The sequence below is a fragment of the Hipposideros armiger genome, unplaced genomic scaffold (genome assembly GCF_001890085.2).
Source record: "Hipposideros armiger isolate ML-2016 unplaced genomic scaffold, ASM189008v1 scaffold_526, whole genome shotgun sequence".
Taxonomy (NCBI): Eukaryota; Metazoa; Chordata; class Mammalia; order Chiroptera; family Hipposideridae; genus Hipposideros; species Hipposideros armiger.
Genome location: NW_017731876.1, coordinates 931592 through 957763, shown reverse-complemented (window position 1 = coordinate 957763; position 26172 = coordinate 931592). Strand labels below are relative to the sequence as shown.

The 26172-nt window shown below is 43.8% G+C and overlaps 1 protein-coding gene across 14 annotated transcripts in view; it reads right to left on the bottom strand.

The window, feature by feature from the left end:
• Positions 1 to 26172, bottom strand: part of LOC109396571 (uncharacterized) — a 61224-nt gene that overhangs the window by 20935 nt on the left and 14117 nt on the right. For 5 of the 14 annotated variants that reach the window (XM_019668464.1, XM_019668458.1, XM_019668465.1 and 2 more), the window contains exons 2-7: positions 15014 to 15091; positions 12488 to 12589; positions 10835 to 12077; positions 9431 to 9633; positions 8283 to 8309; positions 8124 to 8195 (exon numbers count right to left, since the gene is read on the bottom strand). In XM_019668464.1, coding sequence (XP_019524009.1) covers positions 8124 to 8195; positions 8283 to 8309; positions 9431 to 9476 — 145 coding nt within the window. In that variant the 5' untranslated portion in view covers positions 9477 to 9633; positions 10835 to 12077; positions 12488 to 12589; positions 15014 to 15091. Of the gene's footprint in view, positions 1 to 8123; positions 8310 to 9430; positions 10066 to 10834; positions 12078 to 12487; positions 12590 to 15013; positions 15092 to 26172 lie in introns of those variants that run through there. The other 9 variants (XR_002126861.1, XR_002126862.1, XR_002126865.1 and 6 more) reach the window with 6 other exon arrangements.

Genomic DNA, 26172 nt, shown 5'->3' with positions numbered 1-26172 from the left:
CTGTTGCTAATCATTCACATCACTTTGGGAACAAGCAGACACTGCCTGATCTGAACACAAAGTGGTGGTAAGAGTCTCTACTTCTGACCACAGATATTATAGGATTCATCTGCGGAGCAAAGCATTCTGGTTATTATATATGGACTTCTGGGGAAAATGCCTCCTTGAGAAAGATTTAATCTCCCATGTGCTTATTTTGTGAATGTGGGAAGCACTGCACACTTTAGACAGCTTGGACCGGTGCAGTGACTGGACAGACCTGGCCAATCTTCAAAGACACGCTTTCTCTCTCAATCATAAGCAAAGAATTCCAGCAGAGTTGGACCAGCGTCCTACCATGATGTGATTAATGCACTTACTGATGCATATATTTGCTGAAGGTGCCACAGGTTTCCTCTCCCTGTGCTTGAGAACAGGGAAGTTCTCCTGGAGAAAAATAAATGCTTTGTGTCTCTGCTCAGGTTTATTTACTTTGTAGTATGATAAATTACACTGTGTTTTCGGAAATTGAAATGGTACACGTTAAAAGAATAGTGTGCAAGAACACGATTTGGGAAGCAGCTGCAGCAACTGCAGATAAAAAGGGGGAAATAGAAATGACAGAACTTTAAAAAGAATTAATTTCCTCTTCATCATTTAAACAAACAACAATGTATCTTCTAGGATCCATTAGGAGAGATGAACATTTGATCATGCGCCTGTCCAAAGCAGTTGGGTGTGATGGATAGGGATAGGTTTCCAGGCTCCACCCAAAAGGAGCATTGTGGTCCTGAGTAAATGGTTTTGTCTTTCTGTGCCTCAGCTTTCAAATTTGCAAAAACAGGGTGAGAAGCATAGAAATGACCCACATGAAGGGCTTCTAATGGGCCAATCAATGTTCTAAGCACTTTACATATGAGTATATCACCCCGTTCAATCACCATAAAGAGGTGAGTGCTATTATTATCATCTCTACTTTGCAGGTGAGGAAACTGAGGCACAGAAGAGCTAACTGACATGCCCACACAGCTAGTACTAGACAGAGATGGGATTCAAACCTATGATGTTTGTGTCTATGCTCCCTTAAGCATTCAATTCTTCTGTTCCTCTTTTAGGTTGGAGCATGTCACTTCCCTTAAAGTGCCCTTGTGAGCCCTAGTTGTCACCAGGATAAAGTCCCAACTCCACAACAGGCAAGAGAGGACCTTTCACAGCGGAGGTGTTACCTCCACTGTCTTCCGTCTCCTGGGCGGGGGCCACCTCAGCATCTCACCCACTGGCCACCAGGGCATTCTCAGCACATGTCCCCTGAACATCACAGGGGCCCTCTCAGCAGTGGGCTCTGCTCTTGCTCTTCCGTCTGCCGGCACTGCTCTCCCTCCACGGACTACCCACCCCGCCTGATCTGCTCTGTAGACGTCTATGCTTCCGTCAAGTCCCTGGAAAACTGTATTGCCTCTCAGGACTTCCCTCGACTTCCCCTGACACAGCTAAGTCATCCGCTGTCTATGTTTCCATACAACTTAGAGCGCTCTTCTCCTGTAGTTGTCGCTCAGCCTTATACTATTTGATGGTGTATCCTCAGTGCCTGGCTCAGTCTGAGCACACAGTAGACACTCAATTACTATTTGTATAAATGAATAATAAATTAACAATGTCTGCTGTAGTGAGGGAGGTGGAAATGATGGCATTAATGCCAGATGTTTACATCCCTCTAGTACAGCGGTTCTCAACCTGTGGGTCGCGACCCCTTTAGGGGTCGAACCACCCTTTCACAGGGGTCGCCTAAGACCATCAGAAAACAAAAAGATATTTACATTACGATTCATAACAGTAGCAAAATTACAGTTATAGAGTAGCAACGAAAGTAATTTTATGGTTGGGGGTCACCACAACATGAGGGACTGTATTAAGGGGGCGCGGCATTAGGAAGGTTGAGAACCGCTGCCCTAGTAGTCTCTGAACTCTACAAGGGCAGAAACGATGTCTGATTATCTTTAGTGCCTTACTTAGCGCATTGAAGAAAACATGATTTCTATGTAAATACACGGTTGAGAGAAAACTCTTTGAGACTTCAGAGTCTGTACTGATGCAAGGCATGGGCCAGGAAAGCCAAGCCATGGGATTCATTCTCTCCTAACGAGCCACGTGGAACCATCACAGAAAGTTACGTTTTCTGTGGCCAAAGATGGGTTGGTTCATCGATATGTGAGTCTCTTGCCCCTGCCTGCAGTTCTGCCTGAGTGAGTGAATGAAGAGCCAAGATGGCAGCTTCTGGAGGGGGTAGGAGGTGGTCGGCCACACTCAGCCTTTGTTGCCTTCTCCTCCAGCCCTCAGAAATGTCACCTCCCTCACTCGTTTCCTGTTCTACCTCCTTCCCTGGTGGATCCAGAGTTTGTCCCCCCAAAAGGGCCTCTCTAGGTCCTTCGAGTTTGAAGACTCAGTACTTAATTATGTTTTTAAACTCCTTTCTCCAAATTGTTATACAACAAGTAGAGGAAGGTTAGTCTTAAAAAGGATTCTTACTTTTTATAATGAACCAAGGCCGGGTGGGAAAATCTGACGTGCCTGTGTCACCTGTACAAGGATGTTCTGGGGATGCTGGAAGCGTCACAAAACCAACGACAGCTTGGGGAGGGTGAATGTTTCCTCTTTTATGGTCTCACTCTGGGCTTAGAATGAACTCGCTGTGAGAGCAGAGTTCGTCCGATAGAAGTTTCTGTAATGATGGTAAGGTTCTACATTTTGCGCTATCAACTTGCCACTTGTGGATACTGAGCATTTGAAGTGTAGCTCGTGTGATCTTATTTTACTCTTCTCTTCAAAATGAGTTTCACAATTTAACCGGGTAAATTTTCTTCTTCCTCCTTAACTTATACATTTATCTACAGCTTGAAGTCATTGTTCCAGCTGAGTCTGATACATCCTTAAACTCTGTGGAGGTGGGTGTCAGGAGCTGTACCTGACCGAGACAGCCACAGAGCCCCACCTACTTTTAACTGTTTACCTGGACTGTCCTGAGCCCCTGTCACCTCCTATGTACCTGTTCAAGGCTAAATATTCCCCAAAGAGCCTTCCAAACCCTCACCAGCATCATGGACCATGCTTGTTCAGCCCCCTTTATTTTTCTATGGTCACTGTCCCTCCCCCACCATGGACCCTTTTCCCCTTTTTAGGGTCCCTGAAAGTAGCCCAGGAGATAATCCTTCTCAAGTTACTCATTTACTAGACGGGATACTGAGACACAGAGACGGTTATTTGCTTGTTTCCCTCAACAGAAACGGGTGCTCCCTATGGAAATCCCACCCTTTTACTCAAGGTCCATATCTTGCATTGTTCCATTACTCTTTTCTTAACAAGAACGTAGATGTTAAGAAAATAGGAACCATTCCTTTAACTGTCTTCCTACACAGGGTGTGTATCACAGTATGTGCTCAATAATACTGTAGAAAAGATGTAAATAAACAGAGCTTGTCCTGACTCTTAATATCATGTACCCTAAAGGAAAACGGAGTAGGATAAACATATCAATCCTCTGCTCAGATAAACTGTAGGAGTGAAATAGTTGCTTAATGGTTCTTTGTGTTTAAATGGCCACTTTTGATAGGCTATGCCCAAGCACGGATTTCAAAATTAAAGTGGCTTCCAATAAATACATCAGTCAAATCAATTTGGCAAGCATGTATTAAATTCAAAGACCTTATACTGTAGTTAAAGGACAATACTTTCTCACATGAAAGAGAATGAGGTTAATATGACAGAATAGAATTTAATTCAAGTGTTTATTGAATGCTCACCATGAGTCAAAAAATGTGTAGCTCTGAGCTATTCAAGGTTGGTGGCTGCCAAAGTTACTAAGGGTCACTTTACAAATGTGGTGAGAATTAAAACAGGCTTTACATGACAGGGGGGAAAAAAAAGCAAGGCTGATAGGAGGAAGAGGAAGAGGAAGAGGAGGATCTGCCAGGTCTGAGAATTAGCTAAGCAGTGGGGTTGATGTGGAAACTCATGGATCTGTGTAGACTTTGGCCAGGGTTGTGGTTACTAACTGAGAAGAGGTGGGAATTTCATGATTCGATAAATAGCAGCAACCAGCTTTGATGGGGGAATGAGACTGGACTCGACTGCTCAGACAATGGGGAAGCACACTAAATTTCTGAACATCACAGGGACATGTGGAGGTGTCAGTGACATACAGAGTAGAGAAAGCACGCATTAGTCTAAGAGCGAATTGATGTATGCTGTCATTATGGTGGTGTGATGGCACCAAAGAACAAAAGAGTAACCCATTGTAAGAATAGTCAGAATAATTTAAGGATATGTTGTTTTACTGGTAGGAAAAGTTTTAGGGGAGAAATGAAAGATGTTTTCAAGTTTGGTGATTGGGAGAATGGAGATGTTCCACTAATGATATAAGAAGTAAGAGAGGAAATGAGGAGTTCATGTGGTAAGAATAGGATATATTGCATGTGACAGGATAATGGACTTTCAGATTGAGATGCTAAATAAATTTCAAAATAGGAAATTGGAGCTGGAATTAGGGGTGAGGATGAAGACAATGACTTTTCTATCAAGAGAAAATACACCTCTCTCCTCCCAACCACACATTTATCCTTTCTTATTAGAATAAGTAATGTGAAAGTCCAGGATGGGGCCAATGTTAAAACATGTTTGGACTGAGGCCACTGTCTCCAGGCATCTCTGAGATACCTTGTTCAAGGCTTTGTGGGTAGTTCAAGGTCAAACTATTAATTAGTTGCTTTATGAATTGTCCATGAACGGACGGTCTCAGTTTGATCTGAGAACTAGATGTTGGAAGAGAGTAAGAGGTTTTGTGTCATGTACACATCAAAATGTATAGAGCACAAATTGTGAACACAAAATGGACTCGAATAATTTTGATAGTTATGTCAGTCACAAAGTGACAGTCATGCCAGAGCATCACATGAAAGGGGTGCCCAGTGAATGCCCCACCGGATAACTCCAGATGCAGGGTGGAGTGTGACCATCTGGACAGCTTTATCGGACTGCAGACAGGTGCACAGCACCCAGTCTTGGGCATAAATTCCGAGCTTTCTGACGGCGCATTGCTCAGGCCTCAACTGATGAGCTGACAGCAACACCTGCACTCATCCCAGAGGGAGCACTTGAAGTCTTGCCTCCTGACCATCTCACCAGCCTGGCCTGATGCCCAACGCGAAGCACCCAGCACTGTAGGGACTCTCGCTGAACACCAGACTCTTGTTCTCATCCTGTTTTGACTCTCTCTCATCCTTCTTTCGCAAGACTGTCCTCCTTGCCTCACCCTATTGCTTATAAACCTGTGTGACCCTCTTGTGTGAAGCCGCTCTACCTCAACTATTGGAGACTCTCCTCAGTTAATGCCCATGGGAAACTGAATCAGTAGGACTAGATTCATGGTTTTATTCTAACATGGTGGAAAAACACAAACGTGAGTGAGACAGCTACTTTGATAGCCACGACCCACTCACGACACAAAGAAAAGACCACGGGTTGGGGAGTGGGAGTGGGGAGGGAGGTGCATTTACTTCGCTCACGCCCTTGGCTCTCTTGTGTGAATTCTAATAAAGTGATCCATGTCCCCCAGTTCTTACATATCTGAGACAAGAGAGCACATAGGTTACCAACAATAGTTTCACTTGAACTTTCACCCCCGTAACATCACAGTCCGCTCTCCCACTGCCCACCACACATATGCACCTTCCTGTCTCCTGCTGGAGTGTTAAGATAACACGCTCCTCCCTTCATGGCTGCCGTTGAGGTCCTCCTGTAGCAAAACAAGGGGTATCTCTTTGCCACTGCTTCACCCATAATGTCACTCCAAAGCCAAGGCATGTGCCTCTGATGTTTAGCATATTGGTGTCATTCTAGTTCTTTCTTGGTCTGGAATTTCTTACAGGCAGACTGTTTGGCTCACAGAGTTCTGCATTTGCTCCAAGCGATGAGAGCTGACCGGAAAATGGTTGGTCTCACTGGTGACACTTCCAACTTTTCACGGTCCCTTTTGCCCCTTCTCTTTCTGTCCACACTGCTCTAGCTAGCACACAAGGTCCGGCCAGCCTCTGTGTTAGTTTATTTGAGACATCCAAGCAAAGGCCATGCTATCTTAAGCCATCACTATTGTGTACCTACTCCTTAATTTGAGTCACCTTTGCAGAGTCTAACAACAAGCCTAGGACAAAATCTCACATAAATGAAAGAATAACATCTGTAGTATTATTCTGTGTTACACTCAAGGTCTTTTCTCTCCTACCATTGCCTCTGGACGGAGCTCTAAAAACCAGGTCCTGACTAAGCTTAGGGCAATTTCCCTGCCATGCGAAGGGCACACTATATGGGGGAATATGTCTCTTGTCACAGTTCTCATCTGCAAGGCCTACTGCTAGATCAAATGTATACAGCCATCTTCTCTGCCCAAAGACTCAAGGATTCCATTATGCATAGAAATTATGGAAGGCCCATCTTTACCTGTTATGTCATGCGAGCATCCTGTTGAAGACACTCAGCTTAGTTACACACACACACACACACACACACACACACACACACACGTGCGCGAACCCTCACTATAATAATAGTAACAAGAGTAACAATATTCAGAGACTCTACTAAAGATAAATGCTTTCTTTCAGTAACAAAGACCATGTGTTTCAGGAGATGTAACCAGCTATTATACAGGGTTATTTGACTGATGCCAGTTGCCTAATCTCATGTAAAACATATTCTATATTCTTTGAAATCCCTGATATAAACTGGAAGTTAGTTTAGGATAATTGGTTTCAAAATAAAGATTAAATCATAATTCATTACCCTAGTCAAGTCCAAAAATTTCTTGGTCAGGACTTTCAGTCATTTTCAGTCATTTATAAAAGACAAAACATGGCTACTTTGATAACCCTGCTGATCGTTTCAAGCTGGTCTTTATGAGCATGAAAATGATACTCGTTTCAAAATATTATCTGACAGCTCAAGGGGTCCATTTTTTTTTTACTGCCAGTAAAATAATAGTTTGGAAGAGGAAAAATGAACCCAAACTGTAAGTTATGAGAATAAGTTGGACCCCATCATCTCTCTGAGAGTATGACTGATTCAGTTAATAATCTTTCAGGAAGTGCATCACAGTGCAGCAGGAGAGAATTCTGATCTTTTTTTTTGATGCAGCATAAATTACATAAAAAAAAAAAGAAATGGGAAAACGCTGAGAGACGAAAAGTATAATTCACCTATTGCCATTTGATGCCAATCAGAAATAGCAAGTTCGCTCCTAAATTGTTATAGCGATTTTTCATGCATGTCTAGGTAAAAGCAGCTGGCTCATGTTCAGATCTAAATCCTACTAAGACTTTTAAGTACTTATTTAAAAGGTCACAGCCTTAGATATTGTTCAGAGAAGCTGAAGTGAGAGGTCCCATGGAAAGAAGACCAGGGTAGAAACAAAGAAGTCAAGGGGACAGAAGACCCCTACTGTTCCCAAGAGAGGCCGGTGTGACCACCAAGACACAGACGGGTGAAAATTCAAACAACTATTTGTAGAACAATTGTATTGTGAAAATTAAAGGCAGATGCTTTTGCTATTGTTGGTAAGAGATGGAGTGGAGAGTATTAGCTTCATGGCTGCTTTGAATCTGTGACATTTATATTCTTGTAAAGATATTTTTATCCCTGAAGTCTCTGGAAGATTCCTTATACACTCCACAGATTTTACCAGGAAATTTATTTGATTCTGATCTTGTTACCCTTATGCAGCATATTGCCCACATGCACAAGATCAGGTCCACCCCCGGCCCCACCCGCAGCTTAGGAGGTCACACGCCATCTGCTACTATTTTTCTCATCTTCTCTTTTTACCATATACCCTCCACTTCAGTTATGTTAATGTATGTGTGTAGGTCTCTGAACAACGGGTACCATTTCCCATCTGGGTGCGCTCTCAAATGGCGTTCTCTCTGCCTGGAAATACTCTCCACTCTACAGTCAGCGTCCCAGTGTAATGCTGAATCCTCCAACAACTGGCAGGTTTCTCCCAACAGATCCTGTCAAGGTTCGCTTTGCATAGTTCAGCCAAGTAGCACTGTTTTTCTGTGACGGACCAACCCCAACACTGAACATACAATTAGACTTACAAAATGATGCTCTCCTGAGTCCATTCCTGGACCCCCAACCTGGGGCACTGGAGTTTGGCTGGACTCTGTCATCTGTGGGGAGTCACAATCAGGACGAGGAGAATGATGACGACAATGATGACAGCCACTGTATCAACACCCTTTGGATGTTCCATGTACCGTCCTCCGAAGAGTGAAAAACCCATCCTGTTAAAAGGCACAAAGTGACCTATCAAAATGAACTCTTCCCCCCAAAGCTTAATAGGTGTCCTTTAAATCACACGATGTTACCTTAAATTCTCAAGCTACCGAACAGAAATGGCTACTGTTTACTTGGATTCATTTTTGGCTGGCTTATAAAATTATTCTCTACACTATATTAGACTTGTCAGTGTTTGAGAGCAGCTGATGTGGCTCCTTAGACATGTTCAAAAGGAATCTAATTAAAAAGGATAAGGTGTCTTTTCAACCAAGAACACAGAATGCCTGGCCTGGATCTGAACAGTAGGCACAGCAGGGGACAGAAGGCAGGTGGAGTCCCCTGATGGGAGCTGGGGGTGGGGGAGAGGCCCTGGAACACCTCGCCCAGGGCTACTTTCTCCTGAGCAGCGGAGTGACAGGATGAAAACAGTGGGGAGTGTGAGTTATAGCGATGGAAGCTCTCTGTCCGCTCTGCCCTGCTAATAAGTCATGGAGATAAGAGAACTGAAGCAGCTTTCTCAGTGTAATTTTTCCTGAATTGGGTAATTAGTTTTATTGACTATCACTGGATATAAATCCCTTTCTGAGCACTCCTGGAAATGTCTAAATTCTAAGACAAGCACCATTATCATAAAATTATATTAAGTTTAACTAACAGAACTCACTTTTTAACATAGGTCAAACACTCAGTGCCCCAGGGTTATGTAGAGACATAAAGATTTCCCAGCTGACATTCCCATTGATGGCTCTGTTCGCTGTCCATTTTATGGATGTAATATAGTTACTGTAAGTTAAAATTTAAAAAGCTGATAACCTATTCAGTGCTAGACCTTTCTTACACATTATCTGATTTAAACCACACTAATTCTATTATATAGGTTCTATCATTTGCTGTATTTTGAAAATAAAAAGAGGCACAGAGAGGTGAAATAACTTGCCCAAAGTAGGCGGAGAATACAAGGCAGTGTGAAGGTTTCTGATTTTAGAGGCCGCACCGTTAATCATATAGCAACCGCCTCTCCAGTCACAAACGTAATGGTGGGAGGGGAACTGGCCATGGCGGCACCTTCCGATCGCCCAGCTCTCCTGCCCCTGCATGCCCTGACCAGAGCCTCTCCGATACTCACTACTTCCAGATGTCACTCTGACTCGGCCCACGCTGAGACTTGGCATCCGGTGAAAAATGTTCTCTGATTCACTTCCAGCATGACTGCCATCTCTCAGCCACCTTCCAGAAAGCCATGGCCAGCTGTCACTGTGCGTTGCCTGGCCTCCTCTCTCAGCCTCCCAATCCACTTTGCTGGTGGAATCCACAGTCCTTGTGGTATCTCTGGGGAAGGGAACTCGGTCTTTTTGTTACCCACTGCCCGTGTCTTTTCTTTGCATAGCCCCATCTGTCTTTTGTTACATCACACAAAAAGTGTTCTTAGCCTGCTCTCCTCAAGTACTCCCCTGTATAATTCTGGAGTGTATATCTAAATTGCTTGCCTGCAGTGTTTAAACAACAATTTGCTTTCTTAAGCAATTTTCACGTTCCCCATGTAAATTCTGGACACTGTTCCTTAAGGTAGAAAGACTCCTTAAGAAACTGTCATTTACGAGGCACTATTTTCTATTAGGAATTCTCCTAGACAACATAGTAATATTTATCAAAATCACAGGGGGAATTAACTCAAACAATGTTTGCAGTTTCTATTATTTTCATTTCACTCATTAAGAGAGAGACACTCAGAGAGGTGACGCCACTAACCCAGCTCACACAACTGATAAATTATGGCTCAAAAAATGAAACCGAAGTCAGCTTCACTCCAAACCCATGTTCTTGTCTTGATAGCTGTGTTTCTCACACCTTCATGAGCACATGCATTACCTGGGGGTCTTGTTAAAATGCAGATCCTGTTTCAAGAGCCTGGGGTGGGGGTCCAAGATTCTGCATTTGTGACAAGCTCCCAGGTAAAAAGAAACTGTTGGTTTGTAGCCCACAAGTTGAGTAGCAAGGCACTACGGAGCTTAGCCAAACTTTTCTTCACAGTGAAAAGGCCATCCTCAGGCCAATCCCTTCTAAATGCCACAAACCTCATGTCATGAATCAAAATGAACACATACCAACTTGACAGGAAGACAGAAGGTTTCTCCTAAAGTGTGCTCCTTGGGTGATGTGCACAGAATTCCCTGGAGTGCCTCTTAAATGCAACTTCCTGGGCCTCACCTCAGGCCTCTGGACCAAAATTGTCCGAAGCAGGACCTGAGAAGCTACATCTATGGCAAGCTCCCCAGGCCCCTATAATGTGCATTCAAGTTTGAGGAGAGCGAGAGTAGCTTAAGCACTGAATGAATGGAATGGAAATGATGATCAGGGAGGCTTATTGAGAAAGATCTGTAGACAAAGGAGCGTGAATGACATCTCCCTGGGGGGGGGGGGGAAGCTTTTTTTTCTGGGGTAAAAAAGTGGGGTTAAAGCTGAAAGGGTGAGTCATAAAGTGTTAGAGTTGGAAGAGGGCCAGCAGACTGGGTATTGACAGACAAATCACCTAGGAGATCTCAAGAAGGAGATTATTCTTTGTTCCTTATAAGGAAGGAGTCACAGCAGCTTTACCCCTTGGATAAAAACTCGATGGATATTAAATATTGAACTGATATACTACATTTTTGATGCTCTCTTGGCTGTGCCTGTAGAGAAGAGGAATGAACAGAAATAAGCTCTTATTTGTAAAGCATTTTCACCATGTGTGTTAACGCTGATGACATAATCTGCTTCCATACATTGCCTCAGAGGGTGTATGAAGGCAAGAATTATTCATTCTCAGCTCACAAGTGAGCACAGCAGGCCCTCGGGACTGGTAGTAACCCCAGGCCAAACCTTCAGACTCCAACATCATGACCATTCTCAGTCCAAGAGCTCCCAGACGTGGCTGTGCATCAAAACCATCGAGAGGAACTCACTCCAGGCCCATGGAGTCCGAGTCTTTGGGAGAGAGCCTGCTAATCTGTATTTTTAAGAACACTGCCACAGGTGATTATGATGCAATCTACCTATGAAACCATGTTTGGGAGCCACTCGACTAGATTATGTGACATGTAATGAGCTTCCTACAACTCAAATGGTCACCTGGAAAGAGAAGAAGTAAAGGGATGGGGGCCTCCTGGGCCCCTTCTGAAGATCCCAATGGTAGCAGCACATTTGAGGGGGCTCGTGTGCTTAGAATGCTGAGGTTAGAAGTAAGGTTCCATAACTGCTGGAGGTGAGAACCTTGAAGAGATTTTCTTTTGAAAAATTGGTCAAAAGAAAACATAGCTCAGAACCTAGATGGTTTTATTAGCAAACCCTTCAAGGTCAAGGGACAATTTTAAATTTCTGTAACTATAAGATTTGAGAAAGTGGAGGAGGGTGCTCCAATGTTGGGTTTAGGATCGGCTCTGGGTTCAAGCCCCTAACAGCTGTGTGGCTTTGCCTAAGTCAACCAATCTCTGAGATGTTCAGCACCGCACTCTGCAGGATATAAAAATGTGAGAAAAGATGAGTGAAAACACACAACACATAATAGGGGCTCTTTATGTATTAGTTGGATTGAATCTGAGATTCCCCAGAGGGGTGGACTAGAGAAAAGGGACAGGAAGTAGGAGACTGCCTCTCTGGCTGCGGGCCAGGCCCAAAGTACCTCAGACTCCATGATCTAGCCCTTCTGTCAGTGCGTCTTCCAAGTTGACAGATGGGTCAGCAACCTGAGCAGTAGGATTGAGGCGTCTCCAGAAAGTTCCTCAGGGATGCAGTGCCTGAAATTTTTATCATTTTGTTATTTAGAGACTGCTCCCTGGGACTTTGCTTGTGATTCTCTTTGAAAAGTGGAAAAGCCCTAATGAGTTGACTTTATTCTAAATTTTAATTGTTCGTCTGACCAGAGAAACCACAACAACATGTGTGTGGGGAGCGTGGGTGGTGTACTGTGGGGGTGCTGTGGAGAAAGAACGCGGTAAGGGAGAAAGGGACACAGGAAAGGGAGCTGAGGGGTGCCAGGGCCAAGTTCTGCTGGCTTCACGGGTCCCCCACCTCAGGCTGATTAGCAACATCACTTGAGGTGCCCCCTAAAGGCGAGAGGTTTGCTATCAGAAGAAACCTGCCCGAGCCTCCACTAATCTCCCTGAATACAGCATTTACACAGAATTTAGGTTTTGTTTCGTCTTACCGTTCTCCTCTTTGACCTCCTATACAAATCATCCGTGCAAACAGGTGTGAGAAAGTAGATTACTCCAGTCAGATTCACCACCTTTTCCACTGCAGGAAGATCCTTGTTGCAAAAAAGGAAATGAAAGTCTACATCAGAACTGAAACTGAGAATGGTGCCATCGAAATGCCAGGGACACAATGTAAGGTTGAGTGGAGGAAGATGGACTCGAGATGCACCTTCCACAAAGGGAAGTGTGTGTGGAGAGGAAGTGCATAGCACTTTCCACAGGACACATGCACATTCTCCCAGCCTCAGAGTGGCAGGGGCTGGAGGTGAAGGCAGCTTATTGCAGAGCTGGTGAGAAGCAAAAGATAATAGTCTCTGGGGAAGAGTAGCAAGGCTAGTGTGGGAAGGTGCCTGCTGCAGCTCTCACTCCCAGCTCATTCCCGGGACAGAGAGCATGCTTAAGAAAACACAACAGCCCCCACCACAGTCATGCCAGGTTAAAAAAGAGCATTGCCCACAGTCACTTTTATTTGGAAGATAAATTCTTCAATATAGCAGGAATCTCACTGTGCTGTGCCTCTGAATCTAGTTCTCTTCCTAACCCCACTAGACAAAGCTGTTGAAATAACATCTACAGTCAAGGCAATTTAAAGGTCTCCCTAAAGTTTCCCTTCTCCCTTTGTCTGGCTCTGTGTTATTTACTAAGGACCCTCCACAATTTCTGAGTGCAATTCTCTCATCTCCCAAACTGGAACAAAGTGACGCCACACCTGGTGAAGTTGAGTAGAGAAAGAGAAATCACCCAACATAGTAAGGCTTACTCGGTCAAAGAAAACATAAAGCTTAAGGGTAAGTGCCAGTCACTAGGCGGCGGCCATGATCTCCTGTTGTGTGAGAATCATTGACTGGCAGCCCCAGCGTTGCATCTCCACACCTACCACAGCAGTCACACTGAGACGCCTCTTCCCAGGGCTGCTCCAGCCAGCAGCACACTAATGCAGGTGTATCCCTGCAAGACAAGCGGTTCCTGTAACAGGTGACTTTGGCAAAAGGACTCACTATCTGCCTCACCCAAACTTTCTGAGAACTTTGCTGTAGAACTCACTTCTTCTTTCCCTCCTCCTGCACAGGTGTCAGACTTCGTGGTTGGAGGCATTTCCCACTTTCTCCTCCTCTCTGTCCTTTATCCTTCATGGCCATTTCCCCTAAAACCCTTTGGCATGTCTACGTTCTGGAGTGTGCTGAGCTGAGAATCTAAACTAATCCACATGTGAAATAAAAAATGTTAGAAAATCATCAACTTGTGAAGGAACCTGCCTCAATATAAAAGGTTAACCTACGACCAGGCACAATTACATCCCGATGTTTCATCTAATTGCTTAAAAATATTTCTAATGGAGACAAGAGAAATATGCTGAATAGTAGAACCTATCAACCCAATCAATTTCAAGGCTGGCTTACTCTTGCAGAATTTGAGGGGAAAGGATGGATTTAAAATATATAGAGAATCAATTTAAGAGGTATGCTAGAAGAAAGCCAGAGAGAGAAGATTGAAGAGATAAGGGAGAATTGATGATTAAAGAAATAAAAAGACCTTTTCCCTGATTTCCTGAGATTAAAGTTGTCACCTTTTTGATTCAGCTTCTATAATTCAAACAGCACAAAAAACAAGAGGAGCTATATGGGGATGTAAAGTGCAGCATATAGAATACAGTCAATAATTTTTCAATGACTATGTATAGTGCCAGGTAGTTACCAGATTAATCAGGGGGATCACTGCATAAATTGTATAACTGTCTAAGCACTGTGCTGTACACCTGAAATGCATATAAATTAATACTGAATGTCAACTGTAACTGAGAAATAAATTAATTACAACAAGAAAAACAAAAAGCAAGAGGAACAAGAAGCCATGTTGTCAACTGCCCGAGGGCTGCAGAAAGAGGTGTTCCTAGAAAACCCTACCATGAGCTCCAAGCTCCGCCAGTCATGTTGGCAGCTTAGGAGCAAAGAACAGGACTCCAAGAGCTAGATTAGGTTATAGTTTTTGGTTGATTATTCTAAGAGGCTGGATACCAGCTGTAATGTTGATAGGAAATGTAGCTCTGAAGTCACCTATTAAGTCACGTAGTGTGATCATCAGGTGCAGGCTGCCAAATCACAGGGACACAGGGAACCTCAATGTGATGTGCTATTAATCTAGAACAGTCTGGAAAGTTGGATGCTGTGATTTCATACAGAGTCCTTAAAAAAAAAAGTTTTTTTGTTTTTTTAACTTTATATCAAAATTCAAAGATATTTTTTAGCTACCTCTCTGAGAAGAATTTATCAATGGGACTCGAGTATGTAACTGATTACTTAGAGATAAGGCAGAGCATATGGTAGTAAATATTTGACTCAGCTCTGCCCAACCTCATGACATGTCTACATAGCTGTTGGTGTCATCAGGGTAACATCTCAATCTGAGTGAAAGTAAAATCCCACTATGGCATTTAAAAAAAAACAAACGGTAAGACATATATATGTTCAGTATCTCACGTTTCCAGAAGAGAGAGGTCTAGTTGTTAATCATCGGTGTTCTCATTGCTTGTCCTCCACTGAAGTGAAACTGTATGCCTATGATGGGCAGGGGAAACCGGCGTCAGCAAACAGACTGCAATTTCAGGCTATCACGCTCTAGCTATTACCAACAGTGGTGAATGCAAAAGTCATATTAAAACGTGTATGTCTCATTTCACACACCATCGTACCCATGGTCATTATGTTAAAGGCCCTGGGTTCTGATTTTAATGAATTCATTTAACCACTCTCTCTTTATGGAGTACCTTAAAATCCCATACTATTTGGTTTGAGATATAGGCAACTGTTTTCTAATGAAGCTACACTAGTGTCACCATGTACATACACTATTTAGGCAATACTAATTTTCAAAGAATTAGAACAAAATCAATTCAACACTAAAATAATCCTGAAAAAAGTTAATACCTTAGATTCACATACATTGTTCTAGCATAAATTTTTTGAGACCTGATTTATTTCATTTTAATAGATCCTTTAAAATAATTTTTGTTTTATTAATTTTCACATTATCAAAATTTTATTAAGTTTGAATATTTAGGAAGGAAGAGAGCTGAAGGAAGTATTTTATGATTTATTAAAACAGGAGTGCTAGCTACTCCTTTTCACAGGTGTAGGAAAAAATTGGAAGTGAAAAAATAATAGTGAAATTTCAGAGTATAAGAAAATTCTCAGTGGGCCATGTCCCTGTGGTTTCCAGCTAGGCTGATAGGACTTCAGAAATCAAAAACAGTCCTCTGGACAAGGGGAAACTCAGGCTCCCCCTGACGGTATATGTTAGCAGAGGTGCCATCATTGCTGTAGGAGTGATGAGAAGCATAGTTTGATTAAGGTGAGCCCCACAAAGTGAATAGTAGAAATATTCCAGCTATCATCACCCTGTCCAACTGGTCAGTGCCTGGACTGCGCCAGTTATGAAACACAGTTTGAATATCACACCTGTGTTTGAAGAGTTGAGGCCATTGGAAAAGCTAGGCAAAAGGAGCCTTTTCACTGCATCAGAGTTGTGTCAGTGAGATGCTTTAAGCTGCAAATACAGCCTATTTGAGCTGGCTGAAATTATAATCTAGGGAAGGCAAGCTCTGATGCCCTTTGCCTGTTTTACCCCCTCCTCTGGTGTTATCCCTGTGCCAGCTCCCTTTAGGCTGTCAACAAGATGGCTGCAGCATCACTTACAGGGAGAGGAACCATTTATTCCTGAGTCTCTGTCTAAAACTTCCCTCAAACACTCGAATAACCTTCCATTAGAGTGTCTTTAATCTGCACTGGGGTCCCATATGCCTTCCTAAAGCAATCCTATGGCCATTAATTGGCTTAAGCCTGGATTTCTGAGCCAATTCCCAGCAAAGACAATAGGGTTAGAGCAATGGTTCTCACACTTGAGTGTGGCCTAGAATCCCCTGGAGGGCTGGGCCCCCAAAGTTAGTGATTCTGTAAATCTGGGTTGGGGACAGAGAATTTGCACATCCAAAACTAGAGTTTTAGAAAAAAACTTAAGTCATCTGCAGGTGATACTGGCCCCCAGACCATCATTTGAGAACCACTGGGTTAGACCTATCAGGGATGCCAACTATGGTTTAGGAAGGGATTCTGCAGCTCTAAAAAGCCCCCAGCTGATGCTGCCGGTCCACAGGCCACTCATTGGGTAGCACAGCCTAGAATGCCTCCTCACACTCTCTCCTCCCTACTCATGTTTATTCCCCTTCCCAGAGCACACTCTCTTCCTCTTACCCTATGCCCACAATGCTTTTGTAGGGTATTTCCTCCTCTGAAGAACAAAGAGAGCAGCATTTGCAGTGTACCTGGGAGTAGCTAACAAAGGGAGAACCCACATCAGTCAGCTCCGAGATCCATGTTCGGTGGGCACATCACTCTCTGGGGTGAGCTCTGGGTTCAGGCAAAGAGGAGGCAAAGATGCACTAATGCGGTATTTGGGTCCAGTTTGTCAGACTGAGGCAACATCCTCCTGGCTGAATGCTTGGTTAACCAGCTAGACTTTCTATAAAAAGGTCAGCATAATTGTGAGTGAACTGAGGGAGGACTTTTTCATTTCAGTAGCATCCTTTATAAAAAAAGGCTTCAATCACACTACAGTGAACATTGCAATTTATTACAAAAATATCATGATATGAGTGATCTCTTTAATCCTAATGCACTGGTCCTGCTCTGGGAGGGGGACATGTCAGCTGGGACTGATGTAGGAATTCATCACTGTCCTCAGCCTTCCCTTTTGTCTATTCTTTGCTTAAAATATTTTATTTAGAAGCTACAGGAGACAGTGGAAATGGATCACCCCCAAGCTCTCAATGTTGGCAATGAATTATACTCATGAGAAATGATCGCAGCTAAGGCAGGCAGGAGGGCCAGTGCAGGTAATCACGGTGCAATGACAGCATTAGGCCCAACAGCCCTGGGCCAGGCCAGCTGATGGATGACTTTTGTGAAGAACAGGGTAAGAGCACTTGGCAGCAACAGCTAAGGCTTCCTTCCGATCTTCAAACATCACATTGGCTTTTCTCAAGAATGAGATGAAGCACTTCTGTGAGGCCATGTGGCTAAAGCAATCACTTACTAAACGATGGGGGTCAGAGAAAGAGAAAAATAAACCTTGAGAAGACATGGTTACTGTACCCTTTGGACTGCCTCCAGCAGTTCAAGAAACCCCCTGAGCAAGAGGAAATGGAAATTGAGGAAGTGGATGTTGGCTGATAACACGTGTTGAGGGGAAAAAAATGGCGCTAAACATCTTGGCCCAGTACCTGCTATTGAAGAGCAAGTAGAGAGGTCAGATGTCTGGGCCTATGGGTTACAATCCTGACAAGGTGGGAAAGGCTGCAAAGTTGGCTGTGTAAATGGAACAAAAGGAGAGAGGAAGGAGAAGGGAAATAATGTGAAAGGAACGTGTGTAGACGTGGATAACCGAGATGGAAGCTTGGGTGGACCAGTCTCTAAGGGCTGTGCTATTTAATAGCTCAGAGGGAGTCAGTTGGGGATAAAAGGTACATTTGACATATTTAGTGACTGCCATCAATTCTGTGTTCAGACAGCATAATCTCAATGGAAAAATGGCAATCTTGTGAATGGCCCTGTTGAATATGAAAGATAAGGCTATGGCATAATCTGAGAGAAGCAGGTTTAAGGCAAAGCAAAGATTAAATTGCTCTGCTTTACAGTGAATGGGAATCTTGGATAGTTAACAGGAAATGAAGGCCTGAGAATTGAGAGAAGAGATAGGAGAAAGCTCTCATGAGGGAAGATGGACGTTAGCATCATGGTGGAGAGGCAGGTCCAGTGAGATTTCTAACTCAAGTTAGAAACCTCTAACTATACCAAATACACCGATGGAGACACCGTGTCTCTAAATCCTTGCTCATGGCTCACATTGCTGCTCTCAGGAATCACACAGAACATGTATCATCTCTGAAGTTACCTTAGTCACATGCCCCAACCTCTAGCCTTCTTTCCTCTGCTCATCTCCCCAGTTCCTCTTTGGACTGGTGCCGTGGGGGAGGGGACCCAGACTGTGGGCAGGGCCTGTGTCCTCAGAAGGAGGAGACAGAAGAATGGAGCCATCTTTTGACTATTTTCCTTGGATGCTTCACACCACCTTCCCTAGGTTTCTTTCATTATAGTCCTACCAGCAGTCATGACAGGGCATTACCTCAAGTTGTTGAAAGACTGCTTATTGGATATGAGCTCAAAGGGAGAAGTTTCTTCCCATGCTCTTGTCTACCCCCGGTTTGCTCCATTCCCCCAATCGAAGAAGGAAGAAAACCACACCGCCTTCTAAAAGCAGTTCTGGAACTGGAAAGGCCTCTCTTGATATTTTGCACCAGGATATCCTCATAAACCAGGAGCCTCTGCTGATGGGATGCAAGGTATTGTACCGAAAGCCAATTTGTAGCAGGGATGACATAGCGGAATACACAGGACACCAGACATGGCTGCATGGCAGTCAGGGTGCCAACGCCTCCAGGCACCACTGATAGGCTGTCTGACTCTTACGTTCACACACACACACTCCTATACTGCAGTGGCAACCGATAGCGGATGTCCCATCATGGCACAGGCCACCCTGCTGCAAACTGAGGTACAGCAATGAGAACTCACAGAGGCCAAAATAAAAAAGGATGTGCTATAATAACCGAAACAAGCAAATTCAAGCCGCCACAAGTTAGAATGTATCCCAAGCCAACTGCGTCCAAACATTCAGCTCTCAGTTACTCAGAGCCTGTGAATGGTAGTGAAATGGAATTATACCATTTGTGATCTACCATGACCTGTGAAAATTTGAATTAACTGGAAGAAGGATAGCAGCTAATAACAGTAAAAGGCTAAATTTCAGTTTTCAGAAACCAGCCAAAACTGATTAAATGGGCAGATGGGTTTTGACAGCTCGTAGTCTGAGTGTCACGAAATAAACAACACTGGTTAATATGCTCTGTCATGGAAGACCGAGCAGACGATATTTCATGCTTTTTAAAACTGACTGAACAACATCATACAAGAGCACACTAGAGCAACCATTAAAATAACCACTGGCTCCTCAGAGCCTAACAAAGTCCAGGTGAACCGACCTTACCCTTCACTTAGTTTCAGGCACCCCTCCACCCACCCATCCAGTCGCCCTCCCCCACCCCATCCATCTAACCAACAGATATTTGTGTGTACTTCTTTCTTGTCAGAAATTGACATGCTGAGTCACATCAGCAGGCATTCGCTTTCTACAGCTTTTCTCTTCTATTCGCCCTGGTTTGGGTCATCATAAGGGCACAGATTATAACTCATGACTCACGGCTGCCAGGCAGATGGGAACCAAACCCTGGTAATCAAGGTTAGCTTCTCAGAACCCTTCCCAGGACAGGTGCCAGGAGCAGAAAGCTGGGTTGCATCACTTGCTGAGATGCCAAACTGAGGAGGCATGAAGGTAGATGATGGCATACACAGCACGAGAGCCATTAGGGCAGCGGTGTCAGAAGCTGGGTTTAGATCAGGATGAAGCAACAGGTAATGACGTGCCCAGGCAGTGGGCCCTAGACACATCCTAGACACAAGGCAGACTCTGGAAGGAACAAACTAATCCTGGAAATTTGCTTTTTTAATACAATGAATAATTTCCTTGAGTCACATTATGCCTATCTTGATGGCTCTCTGTCAATCTGAAGCATTTTCATTTAATTTTGGTAAAAAAAGAGAAAGTTAGAAATATGAAAAACAGACATTAATACAATGGGTTGAGATGAAGGCAAACTTGTCAACCATGGAGAACTTTTGTAAAAAAAAAAAAAAGTTTAAAGCAATATGCAAAGAGCAAAGTGTGTGCCAAGGAAGTTCAGTACCAATTTTTAAATATACCTATTATTTGCGTTGTATCATAACAAAGCCAAAGATAATTACCATTTCCTGATTGGATGCAGGCTCTTCAGGCTCTTTAATAGTGTAAATTGGAGCCAAACACATTCTACAGTAAACCTTCCATTAACTTGACATTAATTACCAAGGCTCAGGCCAAAACTAAGATGGTAAAGAACACCATTGGAGCAGTAGGGTGATTTTGTTTTAAGTATGTATGCAGCAGGAAGTGTGTGCTTGGGGGGGTGGGAGTGGGGGGAGGGGAAGGGGTTGGGTGGGCATTCTGTTTGGAATTCTCAAACTGCTGTAGCTGAATAACGAGACAGGTCTGGATTTCAATCTTAGCTTGAATCTCTGCTACCTCACCTGTCAAATACATGTGATAACATCTCCTTCTCCAAGCAGCTCCACCTTGTCTGCATAATGGTGCTCAGCAGCCATAATGTAGTTGCAAGGGAGACGGAGGAAGTGGTGTTGAAGCATCACTTACGTCCACTCGTTTCACTTTGATTTTATGTTTGTTTGGAAGAATAACGGACTTACTGGGGGGAAACTACAGCCCTTCCAAGTCACTCCTTCCCTACCACAGCAAACTTTTTTATGTAAAAGACCAGATAGTAAATATTTTAGGCTTTATGAGCACACAGTCTCTCTAGCAACCACTCAGCTCTGTCATGTAGTGCAAACGCAGCCATAGACAGTGTGTAAACAAATGAGTGTGGCCATGTTCCAATAAATATGTATTTACAGCAACACCAGATCTCGTTCATAGTTTGCCCGCTCCAATGAGATATCATAGTTATTTTGTCATTTTGATAATATAGTCATGGAAGAGAAGGGGCCACCATGTCAGACCAGGGGGGAAGTACTCCATGCAGAGTAAATAGAGAGAGTCAATGCCCTAGGGTAGGAATGAGCGTTGCCTGTTCATGGATAAGAAAGAAGAACCAGGTGGCTGATCTCAGGGACAAGCAAGAGAATGAGACAGGGCAGGTCAGAGCCAGGCAGCAATAGGACAATTTAGACCAGTGCGATCCAGTGAGAATACAATGCAAGCCACATGTATAATTGAAAATTCTGACTATATATGTATAGATGAGTGTGTGTGTGTGTGTGTGTGTGTGTGTGTGTGTGTATATATAAAACTTTTAATAATAGATTTTTATTAACCCAACATATCTAAAATATTACCATTTCAACAAGTAATTGGTATAAAAAATTATTAATGAGCATATATATATTTTTTTTTTTTTCAAAACCTGGTATGTACCTTACACTTAAAGCACATCTCAATGTGGACCAGGCCCATTTCAAGTGCTCAGTAGCCACACGTGGCTAGCGGCTTCCAAATTCAATAGTGTAGATTTAGAAGTTTGTAAGGTAAGATAAAGAGCTTGGGTTTTTTACTCCAGGCAATTAGAGGGTTTGAGCAGGAGAGCGATATGATCTGACTTACATTTTAAAAAGATCATTCTTTGTGGACTGCTTTGTGGAGAACAGTGAGGGAGACAATGAGAGAAGAAAAACGGAGGTAAGGAGCAATTGCAAAGTTTCGGGGCTGGTGCAGGTGAGGGAAACGGGTGAGTTGGCTCGGATTGGTGGAGGTGGCTGGGAAGGTGAAAAGGATGGTTCCAGATGTGGGTCCCAGGTTGGTAAAGGTTGATATGTAGGGTAAAGGCCTATGGATTTGGGTGTTGGAGTCAACACCTATATGTATAAGGGACTCTGCCACACTCATGTAAGTCACAACGGCCTTCAAATGACCTAAGTTGTTCCACCATCTTGAATAACGCCATGAGGACTCTGCTAGTCTTTGCTGAGACAAGTCATCAGTCCCAGGCTGAACAAGTATGATCCACACAGAGAAAAGAGAATTCCAGCCCAGGATGACATATTGAGGCTGGAGAGGGAATGAGAGGAAAGTGTAGACTTTATTAGCACGGGCCTAGAAATTCCCCTCACCATTGCCCACCTGCCTGAGACCTGCTGTGGAAACCTGCATTTTTTTAGAACCCCACCCCTGCTACCTTACCCTGCCCCACTTCAGCTCCAAGTCACTGCAAACATTTCCCACCCCCACCCCTTTTTCGCTGACTCCCAAAAGTGAAAGCAGGAAGCAGGTAGCCCAGCCTTCCCCCCATCTCCAATCTCAGCTGTTGCCTTGACCCAGTCCCTCAGCCAATAAAACCTAAAAGAAGATCAAGGCTACATAGGCAGAAGGAAGAAGGGGCTTCTCAGAGATACTTGCGGGCAGTTGTTGAAGCACACAAGTGGGGAGGAAGCCAGCAGCCAAAGCAGGGGCCAAAACGAAAGCAAGGAACAGACCTAAACAGTCCACAGAGCGAAAAGCCCCATGTTTATAGAACACTTCATAATTTGCTATGTGCCTTCCTATATTTGCTCCATTTAGTCTTACAAAGACCCTTGAGGCAGGCATTTTTGGGAACATTTTCAGGAAAGGAAACTGAGCCTGACTCATCTGTCTGAAATCACACACCCTGGAAGAAATGGCACCAGGGCCTCCGAATCAATCTCTCACTCTCATTACATCCATGCCAAAGCAGGCATGAGTCCACGGGGCCACGCTGGGGAACCAGCCATGGTCGCCCAGCTGTGAAATGCCTACGGAAGTCATACACAGCAAGGCTCAGCCTTCCACACTGGGCATGGAAGTCACTTAGGTTACGGGCGGAGGACACCAGGCATCTTTTCGTTATTTGTGTCCCTTCATATTTGAGTTTCAGACAACACATTTCAATACACGAAACGATGCTCTGGACCAAGGATTTCAGTAGCATCTGGGATCAGCCCTGGAGTGGGGATGCCTGGAGTGCTAGGGCAGGATGAAAAATGTTTTCCATGGTAGTTTATTTAACTATTTCCAAGTTAAGTTAGTTGGCCAACCTTGAAATGCCTCATAAAGGCAACCAAATGTCCTAAACTAAAACAGCGGCTAGGGTACATGAGCTATTTATTTATGTCAGGTCTAGATCCAAATAGGAAACGATTTTTATACAGACTTGTCCATCGCAGAGGTGCCAAATGAAAATAAATTAGCATCAACTGATGTAGTACTTAATATGTGGGAAGCACTAGTCAAAATGTTTTACTTTTAATCCTGATAATAATTCCAAAGTAAGCGTTCTGCAATCTTTCCCAATTTACTTGTGAGGAAGAGAAAGAGAAATAAGAGGAGGAGGAGAAGGAAGAGGAGGAAAAGGAAAATGAAGGTAACTAGCATTTATTGAGCACCTACTATGGGCCTGCCACAGAGGAAGGCATCTTATACACTCCGAGTTGCCTAGTGACTCTCCCCCAATGCCATGGGGTAACGCTACCTACATTTTTATACGTGAGTAAACTGACTCAGATAGGTAAGTCACTTGACCGAGTTCACAGTTATATGTGGTGAAAACAGAGTTCAAACCCAGTTCCGTCCAGTACATTCTGACACTGCTGCAAAAGTGTCAGATGGGTCTCCTATGAAAACAACGCTGCACTGTGGAACTGAAAGACACACCTCAGCGTTGATGCATGAACAGTATGAGTCTTTCCCATCATTGTCTCTTCATTAATCTGCTCACTACTCTGTTCATTTGATTCTTAATTGGCATTTATTGGGTGCCAAGGGCACACAGATCACATCTGCTGCATCATCTTCCTTCTGTCTCTTAAACTGCCCCCTTGGCTTGGTCATTCCCAGTCTGGGAGGCCGCTGGGCAATGAGCCCAGGCCTGGACTGGCTTTGCACAGCTGAGGAGAGGAGAACATTTACTGACCACAGACTACACATCAGGCTCTGAGCTGGGCACTAGCTATTCATCTAATGCAACAATCCCATGCAGTGGGCACTTGATATTCATCTTACAGAAGTGGAAACTGAGTCGCAGAGAGTTAATCTGACAGAGCTATAAAGCATCACATCTTAGTAAGATGGCACATATGCTACTCCAAATTGGCTACCAAGTAAAAATTAACAACAAGGACAAAAAAATTAAAGCCAAATTAAAGCTCTCAAGGTCAAAGCTACTCATGATGCACCACCTTCTCTCATCCTCATCCTCATACACACACACACACACACACACACAGAATAAAAGAAAAGAAAGATCAGATCATTTATCAGTTATTGATTCAAGACTAAGACAAGACAGGTTGGGCCAGCTACTCAACTCATATTTCACATATATGGGGGTTAACCAAACTCACAAAATGCTCTGCCAAGCTTATAAACTCTTGTTTTATAGAAAAACCACGTGAAATTGATGGCAAATAGGCCCCACAGGTGTCCTGTCCATTAACTTAACAATCACAAAATATCTTTGTAAGAGCTATTGGCTATGCAAGAAGTCTTTTGATGTCTCTCCAATGATCCTTACCCCCCCAGTATGAAACAGGGGAGAAATCTTTCCAAAGATTAATTTTCTTAAAAACAGGAAATCACATCTGTCAAATGCCATCATCTAGAGGTCCAAATGTGACTCTGAGATTGGAAATTACATATAGCTTTTGAATGAGGTTATAGAATGGAACATTTCCTAAACTAAAAAGGAAATGGAAGGAAAGAAAGAAAGGGCAGGAAGGAGAGAAGACATAAATGGGCCAAACAGCAATTATTGTCCTTAGCATGGGCCTTCCTGAATCTCTAATGAACAGATGGTGGCACGTGTCCTTCTTTGGGCCAGGGCTCGGGCAAGGGTAGAGAAATCGGGGAAGAACCCAGTGCATTTTGCCTAACTCTGCTCCCTTCAGCTCTATGGAAAAGCACGCCTGTCACTCCCTCCATCCCTCCCTTCCTGCTTTTTTCCTCTTCTTCCAACCCTAGCACAAATATATTTATTGTGCTCTTGGTGCCAAAATCCAATAGAAGCTTTCCTATAGCCCATCACATTCATTTATTCATCAAATACTTCCAACTCCTGATTGGTACCAGGCACTGTGCTGGGAGCTTGGGAGATTGTGCTGAACAGGACAGCCTTGTAATGGGGGTGGAACCAGGACATCTTCCATTCACTCTGCCTTCACTTTCAAGAGCACAAAGTCAGGGCCAAGGGGGAGCTGCTGTTGTGTTTTTCAGGAATCAAACAGGATACAAACCCTCAGACAGGACATTTTGCCTTCATATCTCCCCTGTGAAGCCCTAAACTCTGACATTTATCCATGCACCCCTTTATTCACTCAGCCAACATTCATTAAATGTCTTAGGTGCCAAACAGTACTATAATGTAGTATGTAATATGTACGCTCCGGGCCAGGCCGCCTAGGCTTCTCTCCTTATTAGCTGCAGCCTCTCGAAGCCTCCACTTCCTCCACGGTAACATGGGGCTTATAACAGGACCTCTCGCCTGGACTCATTAGCAGGATTTAATACCATCGCCGCACACAGAGCACCTAACACACTCAATAAAATGGTCGATATTATTACTGCTGTTACTGTTAGGTGCCAAACACAGAATCAGACAAATCAGAAAATCAGACAAAACTTACTTAGGGACCTGGAGGGGACAAACAGCCCACCTGTGTCACAACAGGGGAGTACACTGTACCTGGCAGGTCTGCTGTCTCTCCTCAATTCAGCCATCTTGAGCGAGTGTAAGATGCTAAAAAGTCACCTACATTTGAAAGGGAAATAGCTTCAGCAGCCCTGAAGCACTCCAGCTTGTAGCCACCTCATTTTTTGCCTGAGTGAACATTATACATAATTGATCACGCTGCAGAGCTCAAACCTGAGAAAGCTGTTAGTTCAATAATTCACCACGTCTGGTTGC